The 27,801-nt window shown below is 37.7% G+C and overlaps 1 protein-coding gene across 4 annotated transcripts in view; it reads right to left on the reverse strand.

Annotated features, from left to right (window-relative positions):
• Positions 1 to 27,801, reverse strand: part of LOC115255007 (uncharacterized) — a 717,425-nt gene that overhangs the window by 77,743 nt on the left and 611,881 nt on the right. For all 4 annotated transcript variants that reach the window (XM_062850108.1, XM_062850109.1, XM_062850106.1 and 1 more), the window contains exon 4: positions 4,304 to 4,433. In XM_062850108.1, coding sequence (XP_062706092.1) covers positions 4,304 to 4,433 — 130 coding nt within the window. The remainder of the gene's footprint in view (positions 1 to 4,303; positions 4,434 to 27,801) is intronic.

Raw genomic sequence — 27,801 nt, forward strand, 5'->3', positions numbered from 1 at the left:
ACCTCCACATATCCCCCTGAAACGCTCCTGAGAAGAAAAACGTCTTTGAATTTTATACGTGGAGTATATTGGAGTTTTTACATTTTTGGTGACATCAAACGTACGAAAAATTCTCTGTGATACAGGGACTACGCTTAGGGATTATTTAAAAAATTTCTCCAAATAAAAAATATTATTTTAGTGATTCTCCCAAAACTTGGAAGTTTTTCAGAAATTTATTCAAAGTTACCCAACACATTTCTTCGTATAGTTCTCCACAGATTCAAAATATCCATTTATGTGCATCTTTATTCTGAAATTTTCTCCAGGAATTTCATTAGTTTTTCATTGATCCAGATTTTTCACAAGTTATTCTTCTCAAGTTTCACAAAAGGTTATTTTAGAAAATAGATTGCCTCGCGAATTCCTCCATGAATTTCTTCAGTAATCCTTTAGATATTGCATCAGTAATTCATTGAAAGATTCTTCTAGAAACGTATCGAAGAGTTAATTTGGAGCACATTCCATGGATATTTTCAGAAATTTCACTATAGATTCCTGTTAAAAATCCTCCAGGCATATCTTCAGATTTATTTTCCAGATTTTCCTGCAGAAAGTCTTCCATGTTTTTTTTAATAATTCCAGCCAAAAATTTCTTCGCAGAGATTTCTCGAAAAATTCTTACAGAGATCCCTTTGGAAAATCATATTTTCGCACAGCATTTCAAATAAAAAATAGAGAATACCCCAGAAGTTTATTTGAGATCTCATTTATCATACTTTTTAGCATAGAAAATTGCTCCGTGGATTTCTTTAGAAAATATTCTTGAAATTCTTTCCAAGAATGCTTTTTTTAATTTCCTTGTGGAAGTTCATTTAAAACATCTTCCATGCTCCAAAAAATCCTCCAAATTTTCCTCCAGAGGAAGCTCCAGAAGTTTATCATATGATTCCTCTAGTAAAACTGCCTCAGAAATTCCTCCATAGTTTCTATTAGAAATTCGTTCGAAACGTCTTTCAAAAAATCATGTATGTTTTCAGGAATGCTTTTATTGTCTTCAGAAAATCAAAAGGTCAGAATACCTACAACAGTTTTTCAAAGGATTTCTTTAGAAAATATTTCACAAAGATCCCTTCAGAAATTCTTTCAGGAAAAATTCCCTGGTTTTCTTCAGAAACTCTTTATGAAATTGCTATCTGAATTTGTTCAAATATTTCTTTTAGAGATCTTCTATGGATTGCTTTCAAACTTGTCTTAAAATTTACGAAGATTTTTCAGAAACTCCTTCATCGGTTTCTTTAGAAATTCTTCCAAGGATACTTTGGGAAATTGCACCAGAGCAACCTTCCAATATTCTCAAAAAAATCAATCCAAGAATAAGTTTTTGGATTTCTTCCAAAATTGCTTCATGGATTCATTTAGAAATTATTCAATGGATTCGGTCTTAAAATTTAACAAGATTTTTTTAGAAGCTCCTCCATCGGTTTATTTAGAAATTCTTCCAGAGATGCTTGGAGAAATTAATGCAGGGCAACCTTCCAATATTCCCACAAAATGTTCTACAAGAATTCCCATAGGTACCTTCTGAAATTCCGTCAGGGATTATTCGAGGATTTTTTTAGGGATTCGATTAGAAAACCTTTCGGGAATTTCTCTGAGAATTTCTTCAAATTTTATACAGAGATTGTTTCAGAAGTTCTTTTAAAGCCTTTTTCATAAATACTTCCTGTGATTAAAAATGAAAAAAAATCTAGCTTCATGGCTTTCTTATTTTTTTTTTAAATAAATCCTTAATTGCTCAATTCTGCAGAAATATGTCCACAAATTTCTTCAGGGACATATCTAAAAAAATCTACAGGAATTCTTCCAGAGATTTAAACAATATTCCTTTCAAGGATATCCAGGTAGGAATTCTTCTAGTGATTCCTACAAGAACCCATAATGAGATTGCTTCAAAATTTCCTACAGATGTTTTTCCCAGAAGTTTCTCTGGCATTTTCTTTAAGAATTGCTCTTAGACTTTGTCCATGGATTATTTAAGGACTTAATTCAGAAATGTTTCCATCCTAGAGGAATTCCTTTAGAAATATTTAATGAGTTTTTTTCTAGGGATCTTTACAATTGCTTATCACAGAACGCTCCGGGAATACTTTAAGAAAATCTTCCAATAAGGTTATCAAAGGATTTCTCCAGGAATTTTCCTTAAACTCCTGAGAAAACTTTTCTAGCAATTCCACTGAAAGTTTCTCGGGGAGTTTTAAAAAAAATCTTTAGAACGTTTTTCGGAAATTTCTTCTGGGATACCTTCAAGCTTTTCCCAGTTATTGCACCACACATTTATTCAACAATATTTTTGAGGTTTTAACATGGGTTCTACTGGAATTCTCTTCAGAACTTTCGTCTGAAAATCATTCCAAAATATCTCCAGAAGCTTTCAGAATTGTAGAGATTTCTTCTGAAATGGTTTCTTCAAAAGTCCTCATATGTATTTTTCCAGACATTCCTTTAAAAAAATATTCAAAAAGCCCACGAGGATTCTTTCGAAAATTCTTCCAAGAATTTCATGGGTAATTCTTTCAGTTCAAATTTCTTGTGTTACTTTTGCAAGTTCCTGTGTTGAAACAATGCTTCCTCTTTTGAAAATTTTCTGGAGGGATTACCTGAGAAAAAGTCCTGAAGCAATTTCTGACTTAACTCTTAACTGAATTCCTGGATGATTGCCTACGATAATACGCGAAGAAATTCTTTAAGATGCTCTGCTCTGCTCTGCTCTGCTCTGCTCTGCTCTGCTCTGCTCTGCTCTGCTCTGCTCTGCTCTGCTCTGCTCTGCTCTGCTCTGCTCTGCTCTGCTCTGCTCTGCTCTGCTCTGCTCTGCTCTGCTCTGCTCTGCTCTGCTCTGCTCTGCTCTGCTCTGCTCTGCTCTGCTCTGCTCTGCTCTGCTCTGCTCTGCTCTGCTCTGCTCTGCTCTGCTCTGCTCTGCTCTGCTCTGCTCTGCTCTGCTCTGCTCTGCTCTGCTCTGCTCTGCTCTGCTCTGCTCTGCTCTGCTCTGCTCTGCTCTGCTCTGCTCTGCTCTGCTCTGCTCTGCTCTGCTCTGCTCTGCTCTGCTCTGCTCTGCTCTGCTCTGCTCTGCTCTGCTCTGCTCTGCTCTGCTCTGCTCTGCTCTGCTCTGCTCTGCTCTGCTCTGCTCTGCTCTGCTCTGCTCTGCTCTGCTCTGCTCTGCTCTGCTCTGCTCTGCTCTGCTCTGCTCTGCTCTGCTCTGCTCTGCTCTGCTCTGCTCTGCTCTGCTCTGCTCTGCTCTGCTCTGCTCTGCTCTGCTCTGCTCTGCTCTGCTCTGCTCTGCTCTGCTCTGCTCTGCTCTGCTCTGCTCTGCTCTGCTCTGCTCTGCTCTGCTCTGCTCTGCTCTGCTCTGCTCTGCTCTGCTGCTGTGACACTCGCATTGATTTATCTAACAACTTCACCTCTTTCCGTTAATTGAATTCATAGGATTGAGCCAAAATCAATTTGAAGCCTCCAATTATATTGTTTTTCCATACTCTAATCAAATTTTGTACTTTAACTCAATCAGGCTCATAAAAATCTGCAAGAAAATCCTCAACCATGTAATTCCCTCCAACATGCCTCTTTGTCTTCCAAGAATGCCCAGAGAAAAAAAGAGGCGAATCAATCGAGAATCGACACAAGCAACGTAAGAACATCCAATAATTTCCCATTAGCCCTGTCAAATGGCCTGTTACGAATAGGATTTACGTACACGCGCGGTTGCCTTCGATGCGAACGAATCGAGTCAGTTGTGTGCATCATTTGGTCTGATATGATGCGTAAATTCGAATTCCTCGAATGGTGGATCTGCTTTGTCCCATGGATGTGACGCGATGGCACAGCATCTTCTTCCTCCCATTTACCTACTAGGTACCTAATGATGATGTTTGATCACCGCTCGGAAAACAACCTTCAAGCAGATCGGTTCTAGGGAGACAATTTCCGGACGAACCGTAATAAATTTGCGCTCTAAATCAGGGGGGTTCCACTCCCGCAGACAAACTCACAACGCCGCAACGCCCACCCACCCGTTGAGGTGGATGGCTATGATATGAATACTGAATTTGTTTGTCGCTTGTTGTTTGTCGGAAAATGTTCCAAATTGGGCATAAAGTTATGTGCTTTTAGTCCAACGACGACGACGACGACTAGACAGTCAGAGTGTGTGTGTGGGAGTAAGCGTGTTTGTATGTTACGAGTGGCAAACATGCTCTTCGCGTGTTAAAACGACGACAATGTCAATGTTATATTTTGGCATACGTTTGAATTTGTCCATGGGTCTTACCTATCACTTCCATGTCACCGGAAACGATGAGGGTGTGAAAGGAAGGTGCGTCCGCTGACACCTCGCAGCTGAACCGGCCGGATGCTTTCGCCGATTTGAGAACCACGACGCTTTCGTTCGATAGTGAGCGCTGGAATTGAAGAGAAAGTAATGCGATTAATAGACTGTCTGGCGGTGAGGTTCCTCAAGTAGATGCAATAGGACAGATCGGTGAAGTACTAGATTTGTAATAATGAGCTGAATTTTAGTATGGTGAGAAGGTCAATTTTCCGTTCCTGCAGTGAAATGGTACAAAAAGCGTGAGTATTATGATTCCTTGTCTAATTTGATTCTGTTTGAGCAAAGCTTTGGGCAACATTGTTGTTGTTTTCTAAATTTCTTGCAACATAAACAACATAGTTATCCAAAGTTTTGCTCAAACAGCATCAAATTAGGCAAGGAATCATAATACTCACGCTTTTTGTACCATTTCATTGCAGAAACAAAGAACTAACCTTCTCACCATACTAAAATTCAGCTCATTTCTACAAGTCTAGTACTACACCGAACGTGCCCCATTGACGTGAACATTTAAAGTAGCTTAGTTTTCTTAGTAGTTCTTAGATCATCTATTCTTACATTGTATATTAAATAATTAGAAATGTTATGCGAGCCGTATTTGAGCTGCTTTTTTTGAGAATTTCAAATTTTGTGCTCATATATGTATGGAATTACCAGACCATGCGTCTCCATCACTTTAAAATAGCAGTTTATTTGATTCATTATCAAAATAAAAATTTATTTATTTATTTTTACACAGGGTGACAGGGTATTATCGGCAGGTTTGTTCTTTTCGTGTTGGCAGGTTTTTGTGGATCGAATTACTTGATATTTGGGCATATAACTCAGCATGGTTGGAAATTATTTGAGGCCAACTTTGGGTTCAACAGGTTTAAAAAAAAAAAACAATACGAAGAGAACAAAACTGCCGAAAATACGTAAGTTCACTTATACAGCCATGGGCTAGTGGGTGAGCTTTAGTTAGTATAATTTTAAGTTAGCAAAAAAAATCCAGCGAATGCTGCAGAGTGATAATGTTCCATGATTTCTTTTAGGCATTCCTACAGAAGCTCATTTTGATTTTTTCTTTCTGAGACTCATTTAGGCGCATCTTCTGGAATTGCTACAGCATTGCTCAGAGGTTGATCTAAGAGTTTTTTCTAATATTTCTCCAGAGGTTCTCTCGAGGGACTCTCGGAAGCTTATTTACTTATTCATTGATGTATGACATCAACAGACAACACAGGTTCTAATGATGTATATAATAATTTAAACTAACTTATTTCACTATCGTTGTTACAATAAAAATAAAACACGCACAAAAAAATAATATCACTATTCTTCATGAAGAAAAACTAAATACAGCCTTAAACTTTCGCTTGATCGTTTCTCTGAAAAGATTAAAGTCGAACACGGAGCTTCTACTGAAATCATCCTAGCAGTGTCTGCTGGTGTTCCTCCAGGAACTAATTTTGGAAATTCTGAAGAAGTTTCTTCCTGGATTCGTCAAGAAGTTTCTTTCAGGATTTACTTTTTGAAGATTTCTCTAGTTGTCAAACATTGTTTCTAAGATTCCTCAAGAAGTTTCTTGGAGTCTTTTTTGAATTTTTCCTTAAGAATTCCCCTAGGAGTTCAATAACTTTAAACTCTTGTATTTAGTTCCTTCTGGAATTCCTCAAAGACTTCCCAAGATTGATCAGGAGTTCCTTCTGGGATTTATCCATGAGTTCCTACTTTCTTCCGGTATTCCTTCAGCTATTCCTTCCGGAATTCATTCCTTCGTTTGAGGATTTTTTAAAGAATTTCTTATAAGGTTCTTCCTTTTGAAAATTTCCAGATTCCTCCAAGAGTTCCTTCCGGATTTTTCTGGCAATTCCTTTCTGGAGTTTCTTCTGGAATTTCTCAAGAAATTGCTTTTGAGATATATCCAAGAGATGACCTTATTGATTCGGGAGAGCTTTTTTCCTGGATTCCGCCAAGAATTTCTTACGTATTTTTTTATTAACCAATTAACCATTTTCATTCTTACCGGGATTCCTCCAGGTTACAACCATGAATTTCTCTCATACTGTCTTTTGGGAATCCTTCAGGAATTTCTCCAGGGATTACACCAGAAGTTCCTTGTGGTGGGATCCATTCAGGAATTTCACCCTGAATTTTTCCAGGTTTTCTCCAGAAGTTCTTTCCGTGATTGCTCAAGAATTTTCCTTCCAGGCATTCTTTCAGAAATTCTACGAATTCTGCCTTGGTGTCATCCTGGTAAAACTTCAGAAATAAATGATTAATAATAACGGCTATTGTAAAGTGATGGAGACGCATGGTCAATGACCATTTGTCATCCCATACGTATATGAGCACTAGGCTGCGGCTTATTTTTAGAAAAGTTGTTGAAACGTGGGATGCGTTATATATTCCGGATCGGAAAAATCCAAATGACATAAACATAAAAGAAACGTTTGAGTTTAAGCCAAAAATATTGAGATTTAAAACAATAGAGAATCCGAATTGAAAATTCTCCAATATGTAAGAAAAATTGAAATTATAACAAAATTTGAATTATAGTTTAGAAGATAATAAAGCAACTGAGGTGAATGCCCTCTAGGGTAAAATCTAAAAAAAAAATATTGAGATTTAGATGTGGCGCAATTGGCTCAAAGTTGAATTATCGAGTAATTAAAAGGTGTTTTTACTTCATGTGCCGTAACTGTTTCAATTTTTAACCAATTGACAATATTTTTTATGAATTTCTCACAAATTAAATTCGAATAAACTGAAGAAAATAAAGAACATTAAGTTTTTTTTTAAAGTCACGCAAAATATGAGTTTTTAAAGAATTAATTTATTTTTTTTCCACTTTTCACAAAAAAAATAACTTTATGGTCCGATAAATTTTTAACCGCGTGACAAATTTCAAATATTTTGTAATTGTAGTATAATGTTTCTGTTGCCTATTTTTGTCCTAAAGGAGGTATTCGTCGAAGTATTCACTTTTATGAAATTTTTCACCAAAAACTGCCAAAACATGCCTCAAAACTTTATTTTTTCATGTAAAATTGGAGTTTCAGACAATTTTTTGCAAGTTTTTACTTCAAGCCACATACTAATCATCATATTTAGGGATATGGAACAAAATGGAGGACTTTTTTACAAAAGAAAAACTCGTACGTATTTGAAACATGAACTTATTTTTTAATTCAGAACACTTCAAAAATTGAAGTTAATGGCTTCCCCCATAAACATAAGTATGCACGGAATAACTATTACTTATGCCTTTCGTATACGCATCTCTCTCACTCCCTTTCAGTTTTCATTCTATCCGCTGCTTCGCCTGGGCTTATGAACTTCGCATCAACCAGGCTAAACGGCAGAAGACATGGAAACAGAAAGAGAGCGACAGAGATGCTGATAAAAAAGCATTATAACAATAGTCATTTCGTGTGTACTTTTATTTGTCGGGGAATCCATTGACTTTAAATTTTGAAGTGTTCTGAAATGCATTTTGAGAGTTCCAAATGATTATTAAAATAGTAGTTTATGCAACAAGGTGCAGAATGAAGATTTTTACAGCACGAGTCGCACATTTATCCAACGAGGTTTGCCGAGTTAGATAATTACGACGAGTGCTGTAAAAATCAAATTCTGCACTGAGTTGCGTACGACGTTTTTTGCAATTTCATAAATCACCCCTTCAGTTTAACTAAACGTTTTCATCAAATTGCATGCTGATGTTCATAGCCATGTTAAAGAAAGTCTGATCATAGCAGGTTATACTGTGCAGTTGTCACAATTTTTCAAACTTGCGTCCAGAAAGCATCAAGAAGTTGATCAAAACAGAAAACAGTGCTGTAATGGTTCATTACATAACGCAAATCAGTGTTGTAATGAACCATTACAGCACTGTTAATTTGGTGTGGGAAAGTAGGCCTTTCCTGTCAGATTTGCGTGAGGTAAAACAGCCTATTACGATGAGAAGATGCAAAAATACATTTTTCACTATAAGCCGGAAGCTAAGCATGGAAACAATTAAAGTTTTGCCAACATTTTCATTTTTCTTGCCGTATTTTTTTTTTTTTTTTTTTTAAAGACACTACACCGTCTTCAACCAGAGGTTGTACAGACTGAACAAGCACTAACATATGACAACGGACAACACACATAACACCCAGTGGCCCAGTGGAGAATTTTCCGTTTGACGAAAAGTTTTCCCCGACTGGAGCGAGAATCGAACCCACACTCCGAGGCTTACGAAACGTCTAGATGACTGACGCCTCTAGCCGCACGGCCACGAAGCCCACACGGTTTTTGATATTTAAAATATCTATAAAAGCACAATAAAAGATTTGAAATTGGGCATGAGGTTTTAAAGTTATCGAACCCTAAAGTGAAACTTTTTTTTACAATGAAGGAAAAAATAAATTAAATCTATAAAAACTCATGTTTGTGGGACTTTGGAAAAAAATATTATTCTACAGGTTTATTTGGAATTGAATTTGTGAGAGCTCCATAAAAAAGATTCAAAATCGGTTGAGGCGTTTGCGTCTCCCGCGTGTGTGCAAATGATCGAACTAACAAGTAAAAACAACAACTAAATTTTTTCGTATGGTAAAACGATCGTAGGGAGAGCGCACGGCAGATTCTGAAATGAGTACTGGATTGAAAGAGCCCGAGCCCGACCGCAATGATATGCATTTATGGCTTGCCTGGGTACAAAGAGGCATCGATAGAGGAAGGCGTAGACGAGAGTCGAATAGGTCATATTTTGTAATTTGTTATTGTGTAGACTATTTGTATGTATTGAATTCGTATTCCGACCCGAATGATCAACTCTACTTTAACCCAATCAATCATCACAGCAAATAATTTTGTAATATCCAGGCGCGTAATTTCTGGCGACGTATCCAATTTCGACCGTAATTTCACTCAGTTGCATCGTTTTCCAACAATTATCACACTCACCATGTACACCCTAGTTGGCATTGAAAAGTTGCAACAAACCCATTCCAGCAGATACCTAGAAGCAGTATCATCATGTATCATATTTATCACCCACCTTCTAACTCGGTGAAATAGCCGAGAGGTAAGGGATGTGCCTCACAATCAGCGGAATATTTTACTTATATATGAATCATCTATCGTTCCGGTTCCAGCGATTGCTAGACTCACTTTCAAGCTACGGTGGCTGATTTTCTGTGTGGAAAGGATGTAATTTGTACATCACTTTTACGACGCGACTGATGTGCAGTGAAAGTGATGTGATATCACAAGATTTTTTTTATGTTGTGATCGTTAATAAAACAAACAAACAAACCTCTGAATCTTAAACTCAACTTCACACGTTTCTCTTTTTATGTCATTTGAATCTAAAAGTAGTTTCGACAACTTTTGAAAAATAAAGCCGCAGCCTTAGAACACAAAACTTTTAAATTTAAAAAAATGCAGCTCAAAAATGGCTAGAAGAACATGTCTAATTTTTTGAAAAAATAGTTGAATTTTCGTTGAAAAAATGCAAAAAATGCAGTCTTTGCGGTATATGTACCATTGTAAAAATAATAAAAAACTGATATTTTGGCTATTTTTGAATATTAAATTTTACTTATTGTTTTTGTGATACATACATATTTTTTTTTAAACTAGAAATACAGTTGACTCTCTACAACTCGATATTGAAGGGACCATCGAGATAGGGAGAGATCGAATTGAAGAACCAATTTGTAATGCACACTAGATTGAAATATCGTTCGTAACTAGGAAAAACCGTCAACAAACAGATGTCACTTCACATTTGCAGAATGTTTTGCACCTAAGAAACGCGATCTAGCAACCTGTTAAAACGAGCATATCGACATATGGAGAGGAAAACTAGAACAAAAACGAACGAGATCGCATCGAGATAGGGGAATATCGAGATAAGGAGATATCGACATATAGAAAAGTAAAATGTATGCACATTAAAGGGACCGACCAAACCATCGAGATAGGGAGAGATATCGAGATGTAGAACATCGACTTTTGGAGAGTCGACTGCAATTTTTTTTTATTCGTTATAAAAATTTTGCAAATCCATCAAATGGTTCAACAGCTATGACGTGGTTTGTTTTGGACCACCCTTTTTTTCAAAATGGCCACCCTAATGGCGAAACAAAAAATTACGGTTCTTATTACACTGTTCGACAAAATTTTACTAAATTTGTGTTATGGGATGAGAGAAAAAAGAACAGGGTCTTGGGACCCTAGATGTGTCATTGTGAAAGAATTTTTGAAAAATATTGGACCGGGCCTTGACTGTTTAAGACCGAAATTTGTATGAAGAACTTGGAGTGTTCAATTGATATGCGCATTAGAATGTGTCGTCTTTAGGTTTGTTTCGTTGTTGTCTAACGCCTACACATATGCATAGCGCGTTCTAATGCACATATCAATTGAACACCCCAAGTTCTCCATACAAACTTCGGTCTTAAACTGTGAAGGCCCGGTCCAATATTTTTCAAAAGTTCTTTCACTATAACACTTTTAGGGTCCCAAACCCTTGTTCTTTTTTTTCATCCCATAACAAAATTTAGTGTTGAACGGTGTTGTTTTTGGTAAAGATCATTCTTTCCGAATATAAGCAATATCGGAGCACTGTTATTCTCTGTTATTCATAGAATGGCTTTATTAAGGAGATTTTTAGCCCGTGGTCCACACACATACATAAAATATACATTACATCTCATCATATATTGGGAAAGGAAGGGACCATCAGGGCATCCTCCTTGTTGTTGACATTTCCTGGACTGAGCGCGGGCTCTTCGATCCCGTCTAAAGGGAGTAATCGAGGGATTGATTTTCGGTTAGAGAGATTATTTTCCCCTGACGCAGGTTTCGTGCATGTATCTCTGTTTAAGGGTCTACAACCGTTTGTGACTCTTCATACAGAAGAATGACTGACCACTAACAACAGCACAGTCTTGATCAAATGGCTTTTCAGAATACTCCTGTTTGCTACAATAAATGGTGGAAGATTGCCGAGATATACCTAACTGGAATAAGATGAAAATTCCAACTTGAGCAACGTTATTCTACTCGTGTAGCGCAAACATTTATAATAAAATTCAAATCTTAAGGTCTTACCCCTGTTATATGCTGTTTTGAATTTGCCGTTCCATACTCCCATAAGCTATAAACAAGTTTGAGCGAAATTGATTATGTCTAATGTGATGCCTAACGAATTTGAAGTTTTTTTTTTATTGAACGACTGATGAAAATATGTGCAGAAAGGGCACAGTTTCAGTATACTGCCACTAGATGGTAGCGAAAGCGTTTATTCATCCCATGTTTTTTAAATTTTTGTAGGATGTTCTTTGCACAACAACTTTGCATAAGATTGCAAAGTTATGCCCATGACCTAATTTTTAGTGATGTTATTCCCTAATGCAGGGGCTTTCTGATCTTGCACCGCAGTGCACCAAAGCAAGCCTTTCCAAGTGCTCTGCGACAGTTTCTAGCATGCCACAAGTTTATGAAAAATATTCTATAAATAAATCGATCGTGGATGACTGATATTAATGCTGTATGACTATTGCATTTTAAATATTAAATTTGGGAAACCTTGAGAAATGAGAACAAAGCGTCTCTGCGGCAGGCAAATAAATGTGCAGTTAAATCTTCCTGAGAATGCTAAGGGGCTCAATAGATAAAACAATCTTATTATTCCCAATATTAAAAATCTTACAATGCATGTTGGAATATATTTTTCAGAATTTTACTAAGAATCTTAAAAAGAACATGGCTAGTAATTTAGTCGTAAAAAGTCGAATGTTTCGTCGTAAAAAAGTCAAGTCCCGTTAGATGTGATCCTGACAATTTTATTTTACGACGTTTTTTGAAATGACGCGGTACCGCGTAAAAAACCCGCGTAAAAAACTTCAGTGTATAGTGTAATTTTGATAACATCTCGGAATAATGAAGTTTTTCACAATTATAACAACTTTAAAAACCATCTCAAAATTGCCTGAGATCCACTTAGAAAAAAATGATAGGTGTATGATGATTATCATGAAATAATAATTTTGAGAAAATTCATACACGCAATCAAAATCGCAGGCTCGGCAAAAACAAGCCCTACCATGTGCTCAGTCAAGTGATTACCTAGTATCTCAGCGAAAAGTGACGTTTGTTAGCTGAATCTAAGCAAAGCAATGAAATGTTAAAGCTAAAATCTTGACAAAATTGTTGTTTACTGAGCGAATCTCGGCTATATCACGGCATAAGTATCAAGGCAGGCTAATAACCTATGTAAACATCAATTTTGAATGTAAACATGTGACGTCGTTCTTATCGTTTTACGTTGATCAATTTGGTGTGGAGTACTAGATCATGGTGATCACGCCTATGAACGATTTGAATTACGTCATAAAAAAACTATCAGATTTCTGGAATGTATCACCTTCTAAATATTGTACACCGTGGGCTATATGATAATGTGCTAAAGAAGTGTGCGCAGCTTTCAAATGTTGGAGCGCTCGTGAATTCAAAGTAAACTACACTGAGTCAGAAAAGTTTTGTAGTTTATTCATACTTCTGTTCTCCTGGAGATATACAATGGTTCAATAGATGATATTAATCATCATACATGTCAAATTTCTGATAGGGCCACATTTTAATCAAATTCAATATCAGTTCGCGGGCCACATGTGGACCGTGGTCCACAGTTTGGTGATCATTGATCTTGCCCTGGGCTGAAAATCTCGTTAATAAAGATAATAAAAAAAAATCATTGATCTATAATTATTTTACATGTATTATTGTCTAGCTTTCACACATTTACTGAATTCGTCTTATTCATACAACAAATAGGACAACCCGAAATACTCTAGGACGCGCTACTGCAAAACATGGATTTTTTATCTTACAATTCTATGTTTTTTTAAAGTTCATTTGAAATATGGTGAACATATTTAATGTTGTCGGATTTATATTTTATCGCACCTCATTGATTAAACATTCCCTTTTGAACGTTGGTGCAGAATTCCCGCACGCAACCTGCACTTATCACCTATTTTATATAAATAACATACAGTCGAGGCTCTTAAAAGGTCTCGAATCCGCTTAATAAGAGACTAAGAGCTTATGGGATTTCGGCTTTTTGGGGGTGTGGCCTATTATCTCGGGTGTGTAAAGAGATAGCGCAATACTTTCTCCGGCAAAGTTTTAGGGCTTGAAAAGATCTACCATTTAGAATTTTGGTTCATATGATTAGTTGGCAACTTGGCCGCTAGAGGCACCATCAACAGTTTGATGCTAAATTGCACTACAGGAACCATATCAGGTTGTCAAGCAAACGTTACGATATGCGACAGCTCAAGACCCTGATAATTAAGACGGATTGTGTCTTCGAGAAAGTTGTTGGGTACGCCAATAACTTAAAGATGATGAGTTGCGAAGTTCGCAATTCCTCCACTGGGCGGCGCTAGTGAGCATGTAAATTTTGAAAACCTCATATCTCAGAATTCCGATAAGGAATAGAGGAAAATAAGCCAAATTTAAAATACCCCACAAAAATATTAAATGTGTTCTTTAATCCAATTGGGCTCTAATATATTGTATTAGTGATATCTTGAGGTTGAGAACATAAGTAGAAAATCTTTGGATATCAAAACTAAAATTCAAGGACATTGATGTAAAGAAATACATTTTCTCTGGAAAGGTCCAGAAAGTGTCAATCCATCATAACTTTTTTCAATGTTCAAAAAGTACCTTTGTTTTAATAACTTGTGAAGCATTTATATATGGTTGATAAACGTTCTAAATTTCATTCAATTCGGTTCACTGGTATCCGAGATATGACAGTTAAAAAAATAGTTGTCTATTATACAGTGTCTAGTCTAGTTTCGCGAAAGATGAACCAATCGAGCTCAAATTTGTACCAATGATGCACATATAGTAGGCTAACAAACAGTCAACATTTGAGAATTTTTGATGCACTTTATGAAAAGTTACAGCATGTTGAACTTTTTTGTGAGAGAAAAAAAGTTTCCTATTCCAAACATTTTGGCCACCCCCTGTAGAACCTACATTATTGTGTCGAACCGCACAATCACCACAATGTCCAAACGATACGTTTAATTTGCAGTACTCTTTTTATTGCCTGGTTCAATTTCCCAAAAGACGACGATCATAACGACAGTGCATGTCTTCGAGCACAAAAAATTAATTGGTTTTCTTTAAAATTGTCAGCAACATTTCACAAGAGTGTCGCTTTTTTTATCCTAGATATGCTGCTGCTCACTAGAAACACATTCAATTCCCTCATCAGTTATTGCTGCACATTGCACGAGCTTTGGCACTGATGTCGAATCTGAGTTCCATCCATTTCTCATCGAGCGAGCGAATGGATGGGCAGACGAAGTTGCATCGCCGGCAGCACGTGGAGCGAGAAGCCGCGAGCGCAGCAGCGCCAGCGGGTTGCTGCTCGATTCCCATTCCCCGGCATTATTGACGATGTCCCTCATCTTCCGGTTTTCCTCCCGGTTTTTGGTTGACGACGTTCGGCATCCGGGGGTGCGCTTTTCACTTCGGAGCACACGCTCGGAATTTTCTTACGAAGTCGGGGCCTGGGGTCGTTCAAATACAACGTTTCTCATCGCAAACTTCAACGTGTGCACTAAAATTTCGTCAGGATTGCATACAATGTCGATTCCTAATTTTTCGCTTCCTGTGAATTTCATCAGTCTGATGATGGATTTCATGAAGCTAGTCATAAACTTCCGGGTTAATGTAATGTTTTCGAAAGACTAATGGGTTCGACACTCACTTGGACATCAATTTGACAAAAGGCATCATATATCAATGTGCTTGCCACACAATACAGAAATAACTGTGAAACTGCACTTGTCGAAGAGTTGAGGAGATGCAGGCCAAGTTCCAGTGCGAATCTTTTGATGGATGTGCGTAGTCATTGAACGACCCCACAGTTGCTCTGTCCCATAATTCTTTCCCGAATGGTACGTTAGCAGCAAGGCAGCAACCTCATCATTAGTAGACCTACTCGGGTTCGAAAAAAAGAACTGAACTGAATATCTGTTGAAACGAATGGTGAGATTGAACCCGAAAAGAAAAAAAAAATCGACAGCAGTAGTCCAACGGAAACAGGATGACTGAATTCCACTAGTAGGTAATGGGGCGGAACGGTAGAATCGTGGAAACATTTCAAGCTCACAATGACGTAAAGTTCATCACATGATGCTCTGTTAGAGGAAATCAAGACAGCGGAAGAGAAAACTGCAACGGTTCAAGCGAATTTTCGACCAGCTGTGCAGTTTCCGAGCGGTCGTTCTATCTACAATGGACCAATGCTGCTGCATGCGGCGCAAGAGAAACTATGCATGAAAAATCTTAACCAAACTCTCTTCCTCATTTCCGCAGTCCTGAAACAATCATGAAGTTTTCTGCGTATTAAAGCTCGAATTCAAATCACAGCCAAAAGATCGATCTCATTGCACAGCTTGAAATATCTAACCCCGATCTGAAACATCCAATTTGTTTGTAAATCAACTTTCGCTGTATCAGCGAACGGCGCGAATTCTCTGGCTACACCGCACTCGCACTGTTGTTATCCTGAGGAACAACGGTGTTTTTCTCTCGGCGCCTCGTATCCACCACAACCACCACCACCAGAATGCCCTTGATAAATACTGCTGATGGCAGCAGCTCAGTATGGAACAGCCAGAATCAACGAGAACGATATCGTCGACGATATCGTCGACGGACGACGACGTCAACCGTTGACGTCGTTCCTGTCGCCGTCGTTAGTCTCTACCTCGTATTTGGGGTGGTGGGGTGAAATGTGACTTTGAGAGAAAAGTCTGGCTCTCCCATAATTATTTACTAAAATATGGCATCCACACCAATGAGACATGTTGAGTCATCTATCTGGAAGAAGCGTCCAACATAGCTGTGATTCCTACTAGTTTCTAGAAGATGCTTCCACACAAAGCCATGCCCAAGAAAGAAGTACTGAGGGTTCAGCCCTTTCATAACAGATGCAGAATAAACTCTAGGAAAACCATTAGAAAATCCCAAAAGGAATCACTGAAATAAATCCTTGGTGAAATTTCAGGGGATATTTCTGAAAGAATCCCTAGCAGAATTCCTGGAGGAATTATCCGAGGAATCACAGGACGAAAACCTAGAGGAGTTCATGAAAGAAATCCGTGAGTTTTAAATGTCACCCACTAGAGGTGTCCTCGAATAAATCCTTTGTGTTTATTTCTGAACAAATCCCTATTGAAATTTCCGAAGAAATCATAAGAGGCATCGTTAGAGGAAATCTACGAAATTCATTAGATGAATTACTGTTCCAATTTCTGAAAAAGTTACTGTTGTTTCTGGATAAATCCACTGGGAAACTTCTGAAAAAAGTTCAAAGGAAATATCTGGAGCAATTAACTAGAGGAATTTCACCAAAAATGGCTTGAAAAATTCTAGCATGAAAACCATAAAAATTCCCAGCAACAACTTCTTGAACACCCTCTGCAGGGATTCTGGAAGAAATATTAAGTGAAATTCCTGAGGCAATACTACGGAATATTGCTATATAGGGATACCAAGATTCTGTACAAACGTTTTCCCCAGTGACGCCTAGTTGCTTTACGATATCTTCATCCATCAGAGTTTTTGCCAATCCATCGTCCAGGAGTGCGTAAGCTGTTACTGTCCTATTATTACCGTGTATTTGCACCGGGATGATACGAAAGAGTACCGCCTTTTCAGTGGAGTGGTGATTGGTAATCGCACATGTTTCTGGCTTCTGCTCAGGTTTCTCTGGCTTACTGCCATTCCCTCTTTGCTTCGGGGTGAAGAAGTGGATGGTTTCGAAGTTGGCATCCGTCGATATCACATTTCTGCCGGATTCTTCAAGGACGTTTTCCGTGGATGCCCAGACAAATAGGCACAGTCCTAACTGAGCCGTCAGCTTCCAGCGCTCCTCCAACACTTTCTTAGCGAACACAGAGCAGTTCTTTACCCGATGTTCTGGATCCTTGCAGATCAGACAGGCTGGATTCGATTGATCTATTTTGCCTCCGGATCCATACTCCTCTTTTAACGGCGTCTTCAGAGCTTCTGCTGTAGAGTGCGTTCCACAGAAGTTCCTATCTCTGACAACCTTTCCTCCACGCTGCAACGGCTGTTGCAGTTGATGTTTCGGGTCGTAATGTAGCGTAACGTCTGTTGCCGCCCGCACAAGTGTCGCCATATACTGCGAAAATGCTCGAACGTTCACTTCCGTACATCGTTGCCTGTACAGCGACCAATCTAGCTTCATACTAGCGGGAAGCTTGTCCACCAGCTCAAACAACAGTATCGTTCATTGTTCAGGTGAGCTTGATGCCCTCCAGCCTCTAGGTGATCACTGAGGTTTTGCACTGCCATACCATACCCAATCAGCGTGTCGAGCCGATCTTGCTTCGGCGCTAAAGCTCCGCGAACCTTCTGCAGCAGCGTGTGTATCAGCAGCTCTGGTCTTCCATACAGTGTCTCGAGGGTAGCTATAACATGTGGAACTGCAGCCGGGAGAAGCAATCGACTCCGCACTGCCTCAAGTGCGTTTCCTTTTAAGCTCTGTTGCAGTCGGGCCAAGTTCTCTGCATCCGAATATCCACACGCTTGAGTGTGTTGATAAACGAGCTGATGAACAGCGGCCAGTCTTCTGGGTCTCCCGAAAACGTTGGTAACTCGGGCAACAATGCTGATAGGCGTGCAGTGCCGGCTGCTCCATTTGATTCCGCGATAAAGGCCTTCCCGGGTTCGAGGACATCAGCTCCTCCGGATTATGGATCGGTTTACTTGAGTTCCTCAATTTCTTCACGTGGACGAAAGGACTCCTCCATGACTTCAGCCTCCAATTGCAACTTCTTACCCTCCAACTCTAAACGCTTCAGCGCAAGAGCTTTCTGCGTTTCCAATTGTGCTCGCCTCGCTCTGACACTGAATCTGGTTCTTCCAGATATCACGCTACCGGCCTTGAATGTCACCACGACTTACAATGACAACAGCTCACCATCCTCTCTGTAGCAGGCCTCTTACATGCTTGGCAGTGTGTCACTGGCGTAGCCACGGGGGGGGGGGGGTGTGTTTAGGGTTAATAACAGCATTTAGATTAATTTAAATATTCTCTACATGTTCATGGAATACTTACAATTCTAGTGACAATCAATTTCCCTTCAGACTTCTTATCATGCTAGAATCAAAACAACATGACCTATCGGCACATCCTTTTTGCTCATGCCCTATCAGCAGCTAATCCATTAACCGTGTTGCCAACAATATGGTCTTACCATTTACTCAGCGCGAATGGATTCGACTAGATACACCGTAACACAGCCTTTATTTGAATAAAAGCTTTGCTGTGCCCCTACCCCCTAGGTTTCAGCTTCAGCTTCCAAACATCTAATTTTGTTGAGTTCAACCTTCAGGTGGTTTATTGGTTTTAAAAAGGCTGATTAACGGTTTGATAAGCGATTGATCAGTAATCAACTAAATTTATTCGTTGTGGTAGAAATGAAATCATGTTCATTTTTTATTTCAACTTTGTCTCCATATCAGCTGTGCAAAATTTCAGTTCGATCGGAGAAACTGTATTTTAACGCCAGCCATTTTCAGTTTTCATACGATTTAAAGATTTCAAAGAAAAATCGCCACAGGTTGTCCCTAAAATAAATCGATGAATGATTTCTGTTGGAAATTTAACGAGGAACAAATCCACCAAATACTGCAAAGCAATCTAACACGGTGATTCCCAAAGTGGGCGAAATCGCCCCCCAGGGGGCGAAAATTGGGCCGAAGGGGGCGAAAATGTGAAAATCTCAAATTGGGGGGCGAAAATACTAAAAAGGGGGGCGATTTTTCAAATTATTGAGAAATTTCAAAAGTATTGAATGCATTGTTTTGAATGTCAACTGAGTCATTGAAACTCCCTGACATTTCAAGATTTTTTGTTTCTAGGATTATTGAATAATGTGTGTTTCAAGATAGACCAAATGCTACAGATTTTTTTATGTTTACGTGATTTTGTTAACAAAATTTCAAGAAAAAAAAATAAGACTGCTATACTAATTTCCGAGAGAGTTCCTAGTGATTCTGGAAATCTAACAAATAAGAAACTTGTATGCAGGGCCGGATCTAAGGGGGGCCGAGGGGCAGGGTCCCGGGCTCCCACAAAACCCTTTTTTGGTTACTAACATTAGCTTCATTTTTTCATATTGCTCAAGTACTGTTCGAAAATAAAGAAAAAAAAATATTTTGCTCATCTCTCCGAGGGCCTCCATATCCGCTCGGGCCCCGGGCCCCCGTAATCCATATTCTGGGCCTGCTTGTATGACGAAAATTCATGATTGATTTTTGGCCAAATTATAAAAGGAACAGGTTTTTTACTTGATAAGAATGTTTTGTTTTTAATTTACATGCGTTTTGCTTTTTATGGAAATTTCAAATAGCTACATGAAGTTTAAAATGAATCTAAGAAAGCTTTTCGGATGAAATTCGTCAAGCATTGTTTGAAAAGAGGCTTCCCTGAGGAATTCTAAACAATGCTTATTACTAGGAGCTGTTTTTAAATGTTTCCACAAATTCAGCGTTAAATTTCCTCAGTTTGCATAACTGGCTTTTTTAATTTTCAATTACTGACCAATGCTCACTACATTTGGAAATACTCCAAAATATTCTCAAGTTGTATTTTTTTGCATAAAGTATGTTTTTGTAATTATGTTTCAATTTATTATTTGAGTACTTGTGGTGACCAAACATCTCGGGTGTTGAAGAATACTGACAAGTAAAACATCAGGTTGAGGATAACGAAAATGTTCACAGTCCGTTCTGTTTTGCTCGATTTTGTTCAATAATATGTATAGCATAAAGTTTTTTCTAAACAAACAATCAATGCATTTGCAAAAAAAAAAACTCAATGAAAATGAGAGCGATACTAATTTTGATACACTAAATACTAGGTTTGCCACAGTAGTGTTAAATAGTGAGCTTTTAGCACTAAGTAAATTTTCAGGAAAAAATAAATTTCACTTAGGGCAGGGGGGCGAAAATGTTTTTCTCAAGCTCCAAGGGGGCGATACCTCGTAAAAGTTTGGGAAACACTGGGTGGAAAATTTTAATGACTGAAAAACAAATAGCATGGCAACGCTGCGCTGTTTAACATGTAAGGAATAATAATCTATATATATATAAAAATGCAGTGGCATACGTGGGACCGCGCATAACTTGCGAACGGATGGTCCGATTTGGGTCGTCTAAGTTTTGTTCTGTTAGTTTTCACCCAAGGAAGGTTTATAAGGCATAAAACATGGGAAAATTGAGAGTTTTTGAAAATCGGGTTTCCATACATTTTGAACGGGAACTTGGGCTTGGCTAGGGACTTGAAACGTCAAAAAACGCAGTAGGCAAGACAAAGTTTGCCGGGTACAGCTAGTAAATAATAAATATCGTCATTTTATCCATTGGGTAAGGCTAAATAACTTTTTCCACGAATGTCGCATCGCTTTACTGTCTTCAAAAGCCTGATTCCTCGTGAAGTTATCTACATAAAGTATTAATCGACTTATTTTTAGGGATCAAGGGGTGGCCTCTAGCGGTTTGTCTTTGAAGAAGTAAATTTTACCCATACTAAATCGTATAAAATTAAAAAAAGGCGGGTGGTTAAATAAAGTTCCGATAGAGCTGAAATGTTGCACACTAGGTAAGGGGTCAAAATATAACTCAAAAAGTATGCAGGTTTATACATAACCAGATTTATACATAAACGAGATTGCTGATTAAAGAGGTTGAACGAGCCATACTTAGAAGAAAGTCTAGAGGGGGACCCCAGAGAAATCTCCAGGAAATACAAGGATAAATTGATTCAGAAATTGCTGTAGAAATAATAAAATACATCCATAGAGCTTCTATTAACCCTTCAGCAAAAATTCCGGAAGGAATCCTCAGAGAAATACGTGAAAGAATGCCTAGGAAAATCCCTAGATATTTTCCTGGATAAATATATGGAGTGGTTCTAGGAGGAATTCCTACCGAAATTTCTAAATACATCTCCAGAGGAGTTTCTGTAGGAATGACTGGAAAAGGTCCTACTATGGGGATGTCAGGAAGAGTTTCTGAATGAAACTTACTACGAATTACTGAAGGGTTGTCAACAGGATGAATTCATGGCGGAGTCGGAGTCCAAAGAGGAATTTGAAGCGAAATTTCGGAAAAAAAAAATTCCCAGGAAAGATCGTGGCTGCAATTTCTGATGCAACCTCAGCAGAGAATCAACAACATAAATTCCCAAACAAATCCCAGTAATTATTCTTGAAAGAAAAGCCTAATTTACACTGCAAATTTTGTTTGCTGGTATTTAGCAAACTTTGCTGATTTTTTTTGTGCTGATTTCATTTAGCAATACGAATTTACTGAATATCAGCAATTATTTTTCAGCTTGCTGAATCTTCCAGAAATTTTGACAGTTGATCAGCAACGTGTCAATTCTACATCAATAAAAAATTGGTTGGTTAGCCGCAATCAGTTGAAACCATTATTAAATTCAGAAAAAACAGTGTTTTTTTAGGGGAAAATGGGGCAAAATGGACATTTACAACCAATTCCGGTGAATGAAACTATCACCAATCGATTCCTTGACATTTTTCCATTCGGAAAAGGTGGACTTCAAAGATCGCAATCAGCCGCAATAATTAGGTGCCTTTTTGGGTCGGTTTTTTCCCACTGTGCGTTGTGTTGAAATTCAGCAAAAAAATTGCTGAAATTCAGCAATTTATACTGCTGATTTTTGTTGTGCTGGAAGCGTTTCAAAAAATTTAATGTGTATATTTATGGAAATTTCTATTTTGTGTTTCTAAAAATAACTGCAATTGGTTTTAGTGCACTCCATGTAAAGTAGTCCTGTCCTAAACACAGAAATGAAAAAACACATTTTTATATTTTCATCGACAAACTGAGAAAATTTGATTAAACATATCAACAAATCAGCGAACGAAACGTATGATTTCAAGTTTATGATATTTTTTTATGATAAAAAGGTAAATTTTCCATACAAGGCTATTCATTCAACTTGATATTATTTTGAGTAGTTTTATAAACTATGGATTCAAAAATACCAGTTACCACTCAAAAATGTATTACATATTTTATGAGGCAATATGAGTCAATTTCAGTGTAGCAAGAATAAAATGTATGGCGCTTTATCTCCCAAAATACATATCTCAAAAAATATAAATATCTTTTTCTTTATAGGGTACGCCTTTTTTAATTTATAAAAACCAGAACCATGAAATCGTAAAAAAAACTAAAACTTTTATTAATTGGTTCCTCCTAAACTCAATTTTCATTTTTTTTACTAAAAAGTACATTTCGATATTTTTCAAACAAAAAACTAATTAAATTTAAATCGGGTAATATTTTTAAGAGCTGTGATTGTTTTTATAAATTAATAGTCTTTTTTAAACTTTCGGTTTTTTTGACCACTCTTTCTAAAACCTGGTAGTAATGTCGAAATAAAAATTATACTTGTCTTATCATTATCGATAAACTACAAACTACCCAAGCATCATGACATTCGGAAACCCACTTTATCGGATTTTAAACAAAACAGTTAACTCTGTAAGTATCTCATTTTTGGCAACCCCATACGTGCAAAATTTCTCAAGAATGAAAGAGATATTCCAGGAATATCTTCGGATGTTTTTTCATGGATTCGTCCACAAATTCCTCTAGATTTTTTTTTCAAAAATTCTCCACGAATTCCATTAGAAAGAAATCACTGGAGTCCTGCTGGAATTCTTTCGGGAAATTTTCAGAAAATTATTCAAAACTTCTACCAGGAATTCTTTAAAGAAAAATCTGTTCCAGAATTCTTACAGAAATTCCCCTCCAGAATTCTTTAATGAATTTGATTGAAAAATCAGTTCAGAATTCATTTGGATTTTTTAGCAAGAATTGCCCAATAAATTTCACCAGAGATTCTTCTCAAATTTAGCTAGGGATTCCTCAACAAATTTATCAAAAAAAGCTTTTAAAAAATCTTTCAACAATTCCTTAAGAAATTCTTTCGCGAATTTTATCAGAAATTCCTACAATAAAGATTCCAGAAAGTTTTCTCGGATACCTTCAGAAATAAGAGGCTGTCCATAAACCACGTGGTCATAAGGGGGGGGGGGGGGGGAGGGGGTTCGGCCAATGATCATTTTGTATGGACAAATAAAAATTTTTGTATGGACAAATGACCACGCGGGGGGGGGGGGGGGTTGAAAAGTCCCACAATAATGACCACGTGGTTTATGGACAGCCCCAACCATAACATTTATTCACAAATTTCTGAAAGTTTTTGTTTAGCAAGTTTTATTGAGATTTTTTTGCTCCAAAAGATAATTTTTCCAGTCATTGCTGAAAATGTCATTTCGACATATCTTAATTCACCAGCTACAGCTCATCTTAGAAAGTGAACCTGAAAATGGTTTATGGGAACCTTGTGCAACTAGACTAGTTTTACAAGAAAGTCACGGGAAATCCACTCTTTTTCGAATATTGAAGATAAATGTCACGGACTACCTTCGAAATACTCGAAAAAGAGCGGTTTTCACTAGCAGAATTGGTCTAGCCAGCATATTCTCAGGTTCAGCTTCTAAAACAAGCTACAGGTGGTTGAATTTAAATATGTTGAAATGACATTTTCAGCACTGTTTCCAGTTTTTCCTTTGAAAATTGCTTCAGCGATCGCTTTGGGAATTCGCTTGGGATTCCCGTAACAGTTTTCCATTGTTTTTTTTTTTAGTTTGGCATGAGTTGTTTTAGAAATTCATTCAAACTTTTCTCAGAAATTCCATCAGACGTTCCTCAAGAAACTTCTCCAAGCTGTTGATGAGGAAACTTTCTATTTTTTTCTGTTCCTCCAGGGATTCTTCAACAACGTCTGGTAGTGATTCCTTCTGGGAGTGTGATTTGTAAATTCCTCTGGAGGTTCCTCCAGATACTCTTCGAGATATTCTGTAAAACACCCGAATTGTTTCTTAAATCACTATATGGATAACACTAGAAAATCTTTCAGGAGTGTGTTGTATAAAACATTCCAGGATTTTTTTTTATTCCAAATATTTCTTTAAGAACTCATGAAAATAATCTTGCAAAAAAAAAAGAAATTGCTCCATGAGTTTTTTTTCACAAATGTTTTTGAAATTTCTCCTGTTATTCCTCCTAAAATTTATTTTAAGATTACTCTCGCAAATCATCCGTGCACTTCCTCAGAAATGCGTTAATGGATTCTGTCAAAAATCCTATCAGGATTATTTCGGAAAATCATCTACGGATTCCTTTAGAAAGTTTTAAAGCGATTGCTTAAGAAAATCATAAGTTCAGAATTTCTTTAGAAATTCTTTGAAACTTTCTTTATAAGTTCTTCCAAGGATTCCAAAGGAAAATCTTTCAGAGATTGATTTAAGAATTCCTCCGTAATTTTTAACATTGATTCTCCCAGGGATTCCCCCAGAATTTCCTCCAAGAATTGCGAAAGAAATATCTTTGGGGATTTCTTCAGGAACGTATCCTTATATTCGAACCTTTCTTGAATTCATTTTAGCAACACTTAATGGCTTGTCTTAGATACTTCTTAAAAGTTTCTCTTATAAATTCCTCCAGCCATTTGTGTCAGGATTTTTTCAGGGATTCTTTGACAAATTCCCATAGGGACTTCTGCAAATATTCTACCAAGGATTTCTGCATACTTCTCCAAGGATTCCTTCAGGAATAACCCTTGGGATTTTAATAGAAATTTCCGAAGAAATGTCTCCAGGAATGTCACAGGAATTCCGAATTCCACAAAAATTTCTTGCATGCTTTCTTAAAATGACTCCATGTTCTACCGTAATTCGGGGAAACATTGATCAAAGCTTCGATCTTTCCTGATAAATTCTCTTGTTTAATCAAACATACATGTTTTATATTTTTTGAAACAAGTAATAGCTCTCTTAGTATGCATTTATTTGCTTGAAAAAGTATTAAGAAATGTTAAAATATGTTAAAATAAACTCTTTGATTTTGTTGATTTTGGTTTACATTGATGCAGGTTCCATGATTTTTAATTTGCTGTCCACGTTCTTACAAGATATGAACTTGATGTGTTAGCTTCAGACAAAATCCTCTAAACCGCGAATAACGCTTAAAGGCAGTCAATTTCTTCAGGAATTTAAGGACTATTGTAAAGAAATCGTATAATATAATACAAAAGAAGCACCCTTTTGAGTTAATTAGGTGATTTCAAGCCTCAAATTGTATCTATATTCTTGCCAAGCATAAATTTCATCAAAAGATGCCTGGGGTATATAATTCGTGGATGGTGGCCGCACAGTTGGATCCCCAACGTGGAGCTCCATCGTCGAAGTCATCAAAAGCCGATAGCGACAGAAATTGGGGAGCGGAAGTAGAGGTGCGTTGGCCACACTCTACGCAGGGGCGGAAACGAAATCTGCAAGCAAGCGTTAGATTGGAACGCAGCAGGACATCGCAACAGAGGCAGACCCAGAGGCTCATGGTCACGCAGCCTCAACAACGAGATAAAGCAAATCGACAGAAATTTGACCTGGCAACGTTTCACCCCGATATCCCCCTACACGCCATCCTAATGGCGGCGTTGGAAGGCAGAAAAAAAACCGCCTTCTAACTTCCACGCGGGAATTGAGTTCTGTCAGAAGCATTATTTACGAGCATGTTTTTCCGTTCACGCCGTAACTGGCGTTGCGTTGCGTTTGTGCTACTGGCAGAACACCACCGTCGTCGTCGTTGCCGTTGTTGGTGCCTATTGTGTGGGAGCGGTATGACTTGGGTGCTGCCGGGAGAACTCACCGACAGAAATGAGTTTTGGTTATCCACGCTTTCGCCTGGCGATAATACTGGCTGAACGACAACACATTTATTTATATCGCGATTGGGTTTGGCAAGACAACTGTCAACTCTGTGGTTGTTTTTGGCGTGTGGTTGGGAAAACGCACTATGATAGGTGACATCTAGATTAGAATCAACTACATACAAGCCAACATTGTTTTTTTTTGTTTTCAGAAAAATCTCACTGAAAAGCAATGTTCGCCAGCGGCAATAGTTGCTTGAACGAAAGAAACAACACTTTCAAGTATGGTTTGTCTAGAAATGTCGACACACTATTCCTAGAATGCATTTTGTTTCCATCTCAAACAAAAATGTAAAATTCCACAAATTCAACATGCCAAGGCATCAACTTTAACGTGCTTCTAAGAATCGATTGTTATTCGGAAACAACTTGCATTCCGAATACCTGTCATCTTCAATAACGGATTGGTTCTTTTTTTTCCTTCAGAATTCTACTGCAATCTGTCCTAGATCGAGGCACGTGTCTCCGTAGCCGAAGCTGTAGAATCTGAAAAAAAAAAGTTGAAGCAAACAACACATATTTCAGGACTGCTTTTCTGCTATGTCTATTCCAGAGCCAACCTGAAGCATCACTTTTCTACCAACACAATGCCAAGAGGATAAACAACAAGAACGTAATTTACCGATAAACTTCCTATTGAACACCGTGTTCCATCAACCGCCTTTGGTTATCTATCGCGCACTTGCTCTTTTGTGTCCGACTGATATTATCTGTGGCTTCTATAAGCTTATTTCGCATACTCCCATACCGCTTATAAACTTGTACAACAACAAAAGATGGCTGTTGTTCGCATGTCGTACTAGTGAGCGCAATGCAGTGATTCCAGACCATTTTGACATACAGTCGGGTTTTCTAAAAGACGCTGCCACCTACTTTACACCCAATGCATTGCGGTTAAACTTTACAACATTTTCTGCTAGTCTGTAAAATTAATAAATGTTTCAAGTCTAGAACGTTATGATTAAAGCTGCGATTATTTTTTTAACAAAAGTATATTTAAAACCAGTACTGTCATGGTAAAATCTGAGCTGGTTACCCAAGATTTCTAAATTTCAGCGCCCGCTATACCGGTACGGCCCCAAACCGGGAAACCCCTTCCATGTATTATTATTTCACGATTTGTTTCTGTAATTATCGCGGAAGGGACTTTTTTTTTTGGATTCCTCACAAAGTTTTCATAAATATTTTGGAAAATTCTGCAGATTTCCTGTAAGGACATAAATTCCTTTAGGATTTTGTTCAGTATTAAAAAAAAACCGAAGTTTTTACTGAATGAAGATTGCCGCAGGATTTCTGAGAATGATTTTTAACAAGAGTTCCTCTGAAGATTCCTTTAAGTATCCTGCATTTTGATCCCTGTCAATGAATTTCTTTATAAAAAAACTGTCTCCATACTGAGATTCCTTAAGGGATTCAATTAAGGAAATTCATCCAAGGATTACTACATAAGAATATGCATGAATTCTTTCATTTCTTCAAACATTTCCATAGGTACTTCATATTGTCAGAATTTTTTCCATGAGTTTTT

Source organism: Aedes albopictus, chromosome 2 (genome assembly GCF_035046485.1).
Source record: "Aedes albopictus strain Foshan chromosome 2, AalbF5, whole genome shotgun sequence".
Classification (NCBI taxonomy): Eukaryota; Metazoa; Arthropoda; class Insecta; order Diptera; family Culicidae; genus Aedes; species Aedes albopictus.